At 40.6% G+C, this 12,220-nt stretch overlaps 1 protein-coding gene across 3 annotated transcripts in view; it reads left to right on the forward strand.

Annotated features, from left to right (window-relative positions):
* Positions 1-7,816, forward strand: part of KCMF1 (potassium channel modulatory factor 1) — a 79,004-nt gene extending 71,188 nt beyond the window's left edge. For all 3 annotated transcript variants that reach the window (XM_084834806.1, XM_084834807.1, XM_084834805.1), the window contains 3 exons: positions 879-1,053; positions 1,590-1,872; positions 7,191-7,816. In XM_084834806.1, coding sequence (XP_084690932.1) covers positions 879-1,053; positions 1,590-1,872; positions 7,191-7,452 — 720 coding nt within the window. In that variant the 3' untranslated portion in view covers positions 7,453-7,816. The remainder of the gene's footprint in view (positions 1-878; positions 1,054-1,589; positions 1,873-7,190) is intronic.
* Positions 7,817-12,220: the final 4,404 nt, after the last annotated feature.

A 12,220-nucleotide genomic window follows, 5' to 3' on the forward strand; every position in this document is an offset into this window, starting at 1 on the left:
TGGGTTGAATCGCTAGATATGACAAAGAAAGCTGTATTGAAACACTTCATATTAATTGCACTAATAATGGCTAGCATAAAGTGGTAAAAATGTTTTTTCCTTTCTTTTAAAGAAAGGCTTGGACGTCTGTTGCCTGACTAAACACTTAAGCTCCTCACCTATCTGGAATACTGCTCATAGGGAAACATTCAGAAAATAAATTCCTGTAGCTTGTAGTTCAGTTCGCTTGTAGTTATCCAGATTGTGTATTATATTAAATGCATATACTGCCCTGCTGTCTGTATTGGGCAAGGTATAATCTGAATGTGGGTTAAGTTATATTACAATATGATTTAAGTTCATACAGTGTAATGGGGGGTGGGGGGGCTAAAAGGATCTTGAGATAGAAATGCCCAGCTCTGACCATTGCTAGGGTCGTTTAATGACCCTTAGTTATTAAAGGAGCTGTAGGTGAACCACACTGCAGGGTATTCATAAGAACACAACTCCAGCTGAAGCAGAGCAGTGCACCCCAAACCTCAACTTGTACGTGGTGCTAGCAATACTGTAAGCAGTGTCCAGATATTCCGTGGGCTGCTTCATGTGGCTATTTGTTAAGTCATCGGACCACACGCACACAAAGCAGATGAAGGAAAACTCTGATGTACCACAAACTTACAGGTGAAGGCTGTGTTTTGCCTCCTGGTTGTATGTTATGTATGTTTAGCTTAAGCCGTAGAATTCTCTCTAGTTGTATAGCTTTAAATAAAAAATGAAGCCAGGAAATAAAATTGAATAAGTTTTTCTTGCTGATCCTTACAAGCCCATTCTTCTAGTTTTTCCTGTTTGCAGCCTGGTAACCCTGCACGTTGACACTTTTTCCTTAACTTGTTGATTACGATGAATCCAGCGGTGTTCGGCATGTACGTAGAATGTTTCACCCAGGCCGGGGTTTGGGTGGCCCTCGCGCACGTCGCTCAAACATGCACTTTACTAGCAGTTCCACTGGTGGATTTTCATCTTCGCAGAGTTCGTATTCTCCAAGCAATAGGGAAGCCATGGATCCTATCGCTGGTAAGATTTAAGAACTTCTGTGTATTGTATTCTTTTGTTGTTCTGGGTCATTGTATGTTTTGAATTCAGTTCGATGGACTCTGTTTTAATAAAAGCAGGAGTGTCTGCAGTTTAAATTCACCTGCATCTCGGTTCCCTCTACAATACTACACCACAGTGGATTTCAGCTTGAATATATATACATGTATGTTCATACGTTTAAGCAGTTGTAGCCGTGTTGAATGATTTGGGCTGATTGAGAACGTTTTAGGGAATTGCCAGCTTGAAAGATAATAAAATTCAAAAGTCTCATGCTTTTTTTTTTCTTAATTCAATATTGAGTTTTCATAGCACTAGCAATGTGTGTTAGGTTGAATTATCATGAGGGCCAGAGACTTCGGGGCAGGGGATGCACCTATGTCTATTTTACGTGGATGGTAGTAAAATCAGAAGGTAACGGTACAGAATTCTGGAAGGAATTTACTGGTACCGGCAGAGGGCTCAGTGTTGCTATAGTAGATTTTGATAATTCTTGATTCTTTTTTTTATGTTGGCAGAGCTTTTGTCTCAGTTGTCTGGTGTGAGGCGTTCTGCAGGGGGACAGCTCAATTCCTCTGGCCCTTCTGCGTCGCAGTTACAGCAGCTGCAGATGCAATTGCAGTTAGAACGACAACATGCACAGGCAGCACGGCAACAATTGGAGACTGCACGCAATGCGACAAGGCGCACCAACACTAGCAGCGTCACCACCACGATTACACAATCTACAGCAACAACCAACACATCTAACACAGAAAACAGTCAGCAGGCTATCCAGAACTCTCAGTTCCTCCTTACAAGGTAACTCATTCTAGAGGGTTGGTCACAATCACTGTTCTTGGTTCTGCTTCACTCTCGGCATACACAACAGTCTTCTGATGGCATCCTTTTTCTGCCCACAATCTGCTTTTCTTCCACCTACTTAAGCAGTGGCAATCTAGCTAAGCGTGTCGAGACCCTGCTTTTTCTGTTACTATTTGTATCTACTAGAGAGAGAGAGTATTGGGTTATGTTCCAAAGGGTGGAAAGGGAACAGAGAGTTTAAAAGTGACTCAAACTGTAATCCAAGACTAGAGGCTGAATACACATTTTATTGCATTTAGAGTTGCATTTTAGGAAAATTCCCCAGATCACTGAGCAATCTGTAGGCCATTTAATATAATCCTGTTTTCAAAAGTACTAATAGGCTCTGAGGCCTGTCAGTTGTGTATAGTTGCTCTTTAACTTGGGTTCACTCAAGAATTCCAAGATCCTGACAGACAGACACTAGCTGTACCTGTTGCGAAAAATTTTGCAACCACATGTATGTAATTTATGATTTAGTAACTTTGTTAATCAGCTGTTTTATCCGATCTTGGGATTTCACAATTTATTAAATTTGTATTAAAACTGTTAAGAGATAGACTGGTACAGTAAGTGAGAAAGTTGGCTTTTTCAAAATAAGAAAACCCTGGAACTCTCTATGACCCACAGTTTTGGAATTATACATATTAGAAAAAAATATTTTCCAATTATTTTGATGAAATTAGCCCCCAAAGTGATTTTTTATATTTTTCGCTGAATCTGTGTGGTAAATGCATTAATTGGAGAAAAAAGAGAAATCATGTAAATTGGCCGAGTGGAACTCAAGATACTGATTGCTAAAGAAATTGCTGCACATTTTAATATATATCATGCAGTGAACGATTTCATAACGGAAGTGCACATAAAGAATTCAGAGTGCTGATTCAAGTACTAAATGTCAATTTTACTGTTATTTATTTATTTATCTGTAAACATCGTTGACATCTTCAATTAGTAAATTATGTGGTTGAGCTGCTTCTGTAAAAGTATCATATTCTATGCCATTATGTTCTGATATCTTCGTAACTGGTGGCACCCACAATGTGTAGTAATAGTAAATCTAAGAAAATATCTTTCTATATCTGAAGGAGATACACCATACATTCACCCTAGACAGGGACAGCCCAAGGCACTCGGGATTGTATACATCAGAGATGCAGAATCTCAGACCTGGGGCCAAATCCAGCCTGCTTGGGGTCCCAGTCTGGCCCTTCAGGGTTCCACAGATGGCCACATACCCTTTCCCCTGACCACCGATTGGTGGTTTCCTGGCTTTTGTGCAGTTTTCTCCCTATTCCAAAAGGTCAAAATGCTTCTCCTAAGGCTTAGTGACTGGGAATTAAGAGCTTTAAGCTACAATAGGCTGGTCTTTGGGGGTCAAATGCAAAATATTCATCAGTTGTAAAATAGAAATATTTACAAGAGTATAATAGTGGATTAAAAAGTGTCTAACAGAAGATGACTAATTTTTTAAAAATGGCCCTTCATGTAAACTGATTATGTTTTATCTACTGTATCGTTTTAAAAATGTTAGCACTTCTGCCACCTTCCTAAGGCATTCACTTACTGAAATGGCCAATGATCCTTGTCAATGTCAAGCTATGGTAAATTTAGCAGCCACAATATACATTATTTGTTAACTTCTTTAAATAGTTCAGACGGCCTAAAGGAAAAAAACAGCGAATCATATGGAAATGAAACTAACAAAATCTATTCTACTGTAACAATTATCTGTAGCCAGAATTTCTTAACAGCAGAGCAGGTCCACCACATAAGATAGTGGAGGTTACCATCTGCACAAGTTCTGCAGCAGCTTGCATTTGTACATTATAAATCTTGGGTAACCTCAGGGGGTCAAGGCATCATATATAGCGAGGGTGGGCAGCTTTTGGCCACCCAGATGTTGTTGGCCTGCAACCCCCATCATTACGCACCGTTGGCTATGCTGGCTTTGTAGATCAAAACATCTGGAGTTGCCCATCCATTATATATAGTCTAGGTTTGGACAATCGCAGTGTGGGAAACAACCATTATGGCTGCTCCCCCGCCCCTGCGCATCTCACGTGCCCGACAGCCATTTGCATTATTCCCCGCACTACAGTGCGGGTTGGCATGTCATCTGAACCCGGCAGGTGGGAGGTGGTACCCACCCTACAGCCCACAACATGCAGTAGAGGTTGTAGGGTAGGTCTGAAGCCCCCCCTCCCCTGCTGGGTTTGGACGAGATGCCAACCCACACTGCAGCGTGGGGAATAATGCAAATGGTGGATACGCGGGGGTGAGGTGAGCAGCCACAACGGTTCCTTCCCTTGCTGCAGTTGTCTGAACGTGGCCATAGAGGGCCATGCAAGTATATTTTGCCATATATTTTTGGAGATAATTCTTCCTGAGTTACTTTCCCACTTATTTCTATAAGCCTGATCATGACTCTTAGAAATCTTTGAAGTCAAAGCCTTCAACTTCATCTGTTTTACAAAAAAAGCTCTTTCTCTCAAGTATTCCTCTCCCTCAAGCTTCCTTCCCTAAGTTTCATGTTAAGATAATGATAAGGTCTTACTTGAAATCACTCGGAGAAGAGGGGATCTTGTTCCAAGCACCCAGTAGGTTCTGATTCCTTCATAAAAAGATCTTGTAATCAAAGAAGGACATCTGAGTATCTTTGGATCTAACCAATCTGAAAATATACCTAATCCCAGCAGTATGATATGTATACTGAATTATTTTGTCACCACCAGCCTTAGTATTTGCAATACAGATGAAATCTTTCATAAATAATTACATGGGTTTTGCTCGAAATTGTGCTGTTTACAAGGCTTCAGAATGAAAAAGAGGATTTGTTACTTAGCAGTGCAAATTCAATAGGTTGTATTCAGGATGTAAACAAATCCAAAGGAGCAACCCAGGAGTCATGGAAAGTAATACTTCAGAGAGAGAGAATTATTTTGCTCTACCAGTTTTTAATGCGTTATTTCAGCAGAGGGAAAGCTAGTCTTAATGATAGCATAAGTTTCTGAAATTCACAACTTGCAGAGGGGTTTCAGTAAGAACAGGAAAGAATCTTGTGGCACCTTAAAGAGCAACACATTTATAAGATTTCATAGATCAGAATCCATGTCAACGCGCGCATGCACATGCACACACTGTAAGCAGTGGGATCAAATTGCAATGACATGCAAAAAGTAGTTTGTAACAATAAAAGTTGACTTGGAAGTTGCTATTCTTCAACAAAAGAGTTCTGAATTAGAGCTTATTGAGTATTTTTGGCTTGACAATCGTTTCTTGTCATACTATAGTCGGTGATTAACTTACCAGACGTAGAATGATTGATAACAGAATGATTTATGACTGTTTACACTGATGGCTCCTTTTAAATTGTTTTTGTTGAACAGTAACAACGTTCAGGTCAGCTTTAATTGTCAGACTCTATACTTTCTTGCATTTCTTTGCCCTTTGACCCCACTGTTTCCAGTGTGTGTGTGTGTGTGTGTCTTGATATTGTCATGAATTCTTACACATTTGTTGCTTTTTAAGGTACCAAAAGATTCTTTCCTGCTTTTACTGAAACCCCTCTGGACTTTGTGAATTTCAGAAACTTTGGCTGTCTTTAACAGCAAACATCCCTCCACTGAAATCATAACTAGTAGAACGGGATGATATCTTCCTCCTCTTTCTCCCCCACCCCTGAAGTATTACCTTCCACTTTGGGGCAGGGGGGTTGTGCATGTGCGTTGAAACGAATTCTAGTCTGTGGGCTTGTTCGCACAATTTGCTGGGCAAGAGTTGGAGCAAGCAAAAGAGAGCTCATTTCCACCTTCATTTCCCAACCTGTGATTGCCCCAATGGTAGGCTGCTCCTGTGACATCTGCACCTGGACACTTTGGATTATTTAGGGCTTAAACACCCGGAATTAACGTACAATTTTTTCTTGAGTTAACTCTGGGTTGTTTAATCCCTAAGCAACCTAGCGTGTCCAGGTAGGACAACATGAGAGCAACCGACTGGGTGATCGTAGGTTGTAAAATGAAAATGGCGGTGAAGAGTGCGCCAGGGCAGCTCGCTCGCTCCTGCTCAGCAAATCGTGGGTTAATTACCTGGGCCAGTGAAAGCATATGGAATAATAAATGTCTTTAAATTTCAAAGTAGCAGGGTCTTGCGGCAACTTCGTTTCCAACCTTAAGGCCTGTCTCCTGTGGGGCACTTACACCCCTGCTGATTCCTGCCGGCAAGCAGTGCCCACTGCTTGTGGAACCAAGATTTAGCACTTCTGAGGGCAACCGGAAACAAGTGAAAAGTGCTTGTTTCCGGAATGGGGCAGGTTGGTGGAGCTCACATAGGGAGCTCCGCTGACCTGTCCCAATTCAGAAATGAGCGTTTCTCTTTGTTTCCGGGATTCCTCAGGGAAGCATCACATCCATATTGTGCATGTGGTGGGTCCTGTTTGTGCAACAGAAGTTGTGGGGCACAGTAGGTGGGGGCGGAAGTACCCAATTGGATACTGCCCTAAGAATAGGACTCTTCTGCATATACATCCCTATGTACACACATGTCCAACAAAACACATGCTTTAAGACCCTAATGCCAAAGTTCTTCACTGGAATATCCTGGATGAATGAAGGATAAGCTATTTTATACTGAGTTAAGCCAGTAGGTTTAATTTAGCTCAGTAGTGACAGCAGCTCTCCCATGGGTCAGGGAGAGATTAAGCTTAGCCTTCTCCATTGAGGTCCTTTAACAGGGAGATGTCTGGGATTAAACTGGTCGCTCTCTACTTGCATAGCATGTTCTCAGCCTCATCTGCTGGGCTGTGATCCCTCCTTATTGATATACAAATTTGCTTGAGCTGTATTACCATGTGATAAATTGAGAATTTTGTAGCAGTGATCTGAAGGGAATTGATGGTTAGCATGGAAGCAGCAATAGAGATCCTACAGGAACAGTAGTTAGGGGCTCTGGGTGTTGGATATAAAGAGGGAATGATTTTCAGCTACCGCTGCTCCATTTCCATTGTAGAAATCATGCACCTTGGGGCTGGGGATAGACAAGATGCGTTCTGGTACCTTCCCCCGTCTTCTCACTGGCAGCAGATGCTGGTGAGCAAGTGGGAAAACTTCTCTGAAGCCAAATTTTAAAGACTCATGATGAAATCCTGACATCCACAGGGCCTTACGTATGGTTAAAAAATATTAGTCCTGCAGAAGAATGCATTTGGTGTAAATGGTGCCATCAATCCTTAGAATTTTCAGCTGTATCCTCTTCCATCTCTCCCTTTTGTGTAGGTTGAACGATCCCAAGATGTCTGAAGTAGAGCGTCAGTCAATGGAGAGTGAGCGGGCCGACCGCAGCCTATTTGTTCAAGAGCTTCTACTGTCCACTTTGATGCGGGAAGAAAGCTCCTCCTCTGATGAGGATGAGCGTGGGGAGGTTGCCGATTTTGGTGCTATGGGCTGTGTAGATATTATGCCTTTAGATGTTGCTTTAGAAAATCTAAATTTAAAAGAGAGTAATAAAGGAAACGAGCCTCCTCCACCTCCTCTTTGATGACATCCCACTTCGCAGACAATGTCCTCTGTGCTGTATTTGCCAATGAAAGTGGACAACAACTATCTTGGGTTTGTTTTGGTGATTGTAATTTCAGGTCTGTCACTCTTGTTACATTGTGTACATTCAAAGGAAGAGAGAAAAAGATATATATGATAATCATTTCCACTTAAAAATAATTTTTACTTCTAGCAGGTAACTGTAGGTTTCAGTGCAGAGGAGAATCCTCTGTGCCCTGTACTTTTGACATGCAAAAGGCTCTCCTAATACTCCACATTCAAACTGAAGAGGAAAAAAAATGAAATCTAATGAAGCTGCTGTGTGTATTTATGAATATTAATGAATAAAAACTGCTTGGATGGTTTACCTTTACTGCATGAGGTTTTTTGCAGCGTGCATGAGTTTTAGTGACCTTGTCATTTAAAAAAATTTAAATACAAGGAGTAAAACTATAAACAACTCCCTCCCCTTCCCCCCAAATAAAAAAGCTTTCCCATTATTCAAAGGTTATAAGACAAAGAAGTTAGTGCTCACTTAGCAGTGTGTGGCCATCAAGTAGCTTTTGAATAATGTATGTCTGAACCACCTTTTTGATTGTGCTGTTGGCACATCATGCAAGCTCTGCAGTGGGACGGCTTGTCATTTCCAGGGTGTGGCGTTTTGTTCAGTGTGACCCTTATGTTGCTCTCTTTAACCATCACACATCCATATGGAATTTCAGCCTGCTTTTTATGCATCTCTAGGAGACACAAAAGTAAGGCCACTGCCAAAACTTTTTGGCAAAGGGGGGCTTTTGTGTGCCCTATAATCAAAATACTTGTTCAACTTTGTTTAAAGTTTTTTTCTTTTTGTGGTTGTTAAAAAAAAAATTCAAACTGTTAAAACATGTTTTATTCAGGTGTAGATGATTCATTTATTCATTGTCTTAAAAGAAAACAAAAGTTAACCTGGATTATGTTGTCTTAGTTTTAAAAGCTTCACAGTCTCAATCATATGTTTTTGAGTTATTTATGTATTTGCTTCCTAGTTTGCAGAGACTTGTCAGTATCAGGAGAGCTTGAGGAGGTGACTTCCCAACCTTTTGTCAATATTACAACTGCATTCTTAATGCTAACTCTAGCACCTTTTTATTTATTATTTCTTCTTGATTTTTTTCTGGCATAAACAGTAAAAAAGCCTTTTAATTGAATCATGCCACCTACATGCCTATACTATTAATCCTGTATGTATAAAAATGTACAGTGTTTTTGTGCATAGACTTTCATAATAGCCCCAAGGCAGGGACAGGAGGGGTTTTGGTTTTGGGGGCGGGGTGGTGGGGAAGGGAATGTAAAGTTAGACTATAAAGACAAAATTGCACACAGCTTCTGATTAAATCTAAACTAGGCTTAGATCATAATCATGTTTCTCTCTGGTTCTCTCACTCTCTTCACCCCTCTATACTCTGTACCCTTCCACTTCTGCCACATTACAAGCATCTTAGAATAAAATTTCAGACTCAAACAGCAGGGTGGGGTTTTAATAGAACTCGGATATGGATGCTAATCTAAAATGGTAAACAAAAAACCACCCACAGCTTCTAGTTTCTGACTCATTATTTCTATATAAAATACAGTACTAGATTTGGGTTTTTTTTTTCTTTTTAGTCTCTGCAACAGAATGTTTTTTTTGGGGGGGGGGAATTCTACTCCAGCCCTCTGGTTATCTTGGGAGTTTAACCCTGGTAGGGATTTTTTTTAATCGTTGAGGATTTTCAAAACCAGTTTTCAAGCTGTAGTCTTTTCAAACACACCTGCACATTACAGTAAGACACACAGTTCAATAAAGCATTTTCAAGACTGTTGTTCAGTTGATTCTTTTTTGATGTTGGTGTGTTTTCCAGACAAATAGGCATTCTCTCCAGTGATGTTTTATAATGAGGCTACACTGGAAAAGTTCTTGGTCCCAGTATATGTTCCTTTAAAAGTTCACTTACTGCTTGTAAAAATGTGTTGAAAAAAGAGACTGCAGTCCTATCCACATGCCTTAGAGGAATTCATGAGAGCGGCTTCCTGACTGATAAAGGATGTTATACTTGAATAAAAGGAGCAACAATGCATCTTCGGACTGTGCTGAAACTAGGGTGCTATGGGAACACCAGCTGTCTATCACTAGTTTCTCAGCTGCAAAAGCCTGAATGGTAATGAAATCCCTAGAGTGTAAAGGTAGGGTTAGGTTTCAGCATTTAGGGCCTTTATTTGTTACAATTTTTGTAAAGTAGTAGGTATTCTGCTCTTCATTATTGTCTGGATCACTAACAAAAAGTAAACAGAATAAAATGATAAACCAATGTGATTAAGGGGTAATATAAGTGCATGCCCCATCACAGCAGCATAAAATCATATTCAGTTAATGATTAGAAAGGTCTGTGAAAATAAAAGGTATTTCAATACTAAGCAAAGGCTGTAAATGTGGGCATTAAATCTCCCTGGGGGAGTGTTCTAGAGCTGTGGTGCTATAGTCAGAAAGGCCTTCACTAGTCAGAAGGGGGCATGCAGAGAAGGGCCTCAGGAGATGATGAACAGGGGCAAAAGCCATCTGTAGCTAAATGTGTTAATTCTGCCCCCACCCCCCATGAGACCTGCATCTTACATTAGAGCAGATTCAGATGGTAAGAGAATACAGTAATAACACCATAATAGCTCTAGCCTATTTAAATTGACTCCTGGGAGTACATCTGGCAGCAAGTCTGCTTTTCCAGTGCGCCTCTTTGCAAATAATCCATCTGCCATTTTCACCTGAACACAGACACACTCATTGCTGGGTGCAAGCTCCATTCATTCCATAAAATGAGAGGCTAGAACAGTCATGCTGCCATAAGCTACAAATGGGGCTATGTTAGTGTTCTGCTCAACAGCAGCTTCAGCATGCAGAGTTTTGGCAGGTGAAACTCCTGTATAGAAATTATAGGAAAAGGCTCATTCACCCCCTTTTGGCTTAGCAGATGGTTGACAATGGCCTTGCTCTTGGATCTTTTAGGTATTGGCAACTTGAAGTACAAGCAATTTTATAGTTTAAGGCGCCTTACTGGGGCTACCTGCAAATTCTGTGGGTCATTTTTTTTACTAGCATGACACTGATCGCTATATAACAATAGATCGAGCAGTGTTTGCAATTCTGGCCAGTGCTACGCTTGAGTCTGATTATCTAGTATTGCTGACAGCTACAAAAATTAAGTCTTCTGTAGAACGGGGTCTTCAAAGAAATAACCATGTTTGTAGATTCTACAGCTGTTTGCATGCAACTTTTATGATTCAAACAGTTTTATTCAATCAAGTTCACAAATAGAAACCATCACAATGGGCATGAACATCATTTTAAGTGTAGCTGGGAGGGTGCTAGATGGTGAAATGCAAATACTCTTTTTGAGTTGGCTGCAATTGGAGGATTGTCTAGCCCAATTCTTCTTTATACCAGTTAAATCAAAACATTTTGCTTTTACCTAACCATATCTTGGCCATGAATCTCACTTTGGGTCCAAGGAAAAACAAAAAGGCACAGCCCCCTGCTTTCAGGTTTTGTATTGACCGCTCATCTATAGCCTGGTTGTATTGAGAAGCTACTAAGTGCAGGCTTGGGGCTCTGGCTTGTTTTAGAGGCAGCTTTGTTTACAAAAATAGATTTCAGAGTATGTTGGAAGACTGAGAAGTACGTAAAACCAACCATCCAATATATTGCAGCTGCTACCACAAAAGGCAGTTTCCAACTAGGAAGAACTAATTCCAACAGTTGTGTGCAACACTATGTTGTAAAGATGTTCCGTTCAAACTTGTTTCTTGGTTGTGTCCTAGTAAATCATACTGAATGGCCCCTCTTGGTTTTGTTGGTGGTGAGGTTGAAGTTGGTTCCCAGTTTGCAACTGTTCGTTTCAAACTGCAAATCTGGTTTGACCAGAGGCAACAGGACATAAAGTGTTACCCCAACAATGGCTATCACAGCATTCTCAACTATTCAGGGGGTAAACCCTCTGTCTGACTAATCATTTTAATTATTTGAATTGTGAATTCAACTTGTTAAGTAGTAGGGACAAGTTATTGTAACAGATTTCCACCAGTTTTACCACGTCTTTTATAGCTGAAAGGCAAGTATTCACATGTAAAAAAAAAAAATGTAAATGGAGCCCTGGCCACTTACAGGTTCTGGCATGCAAATACCTTGCAAAGCATTACAGGACCCCATCTTTTTCTGTAAGTTCTGAAGAGCCTCAGCTTATGTAAATTTAAAATTTGGTATAAAATATAGAATTAGCATTTTGTAAAATAATCATTCTAAACTTTCAAATTAAAGGAGTTAACATGCCATATTAATAAATCCACTAGACACCGATAAATTGCCAACTATGTTATATCACTCATAAACCTTTTAAAGATCTAGAGCAGCATTCTCCAATGTGTCCTACAGATGTTTTGAACGTCAACTCTCATCAGTGCTAGCCAGCATGGCCAATGATCAGGAATGCTTCAAAGCATCTGGTGGGCACCAGGTTAGAGAAGGCTGATGTAGGGGTTTGCCAAACCAAGACAAAATTAGAAATTCTGTGGACTTTGCAGCTCTCGGTATCCGCTGCCAGGTAGATGCTATGATGAGCTGTGACTGCTGGGAAACCACAGGTCTATGCATCCTTTCCTTGGATAAGTGTTCCTCGTAGCATCAAACCTACAATATTTTTCTACTTCAACACCCCCCCCTTCTGCTGTCCTTCCTGCAAATAGCGGCCATTGTCAGAGGG

Source organism: Heloderma suspectum, chromosome 2, assembly GCF_057233095.1.
Source record: "Heloderma suspectum isolate Gila_16-S chromosome 2, 16-S_ref, whole genome shotgun sequence".
Taxonomy (NCBI): domain Eukaryota; kingdom Metazoa; phylum Chordata; class Lepidosauria; order Squamata; family Helodermatidae; genus Heloderma; species Heloderma suspectum.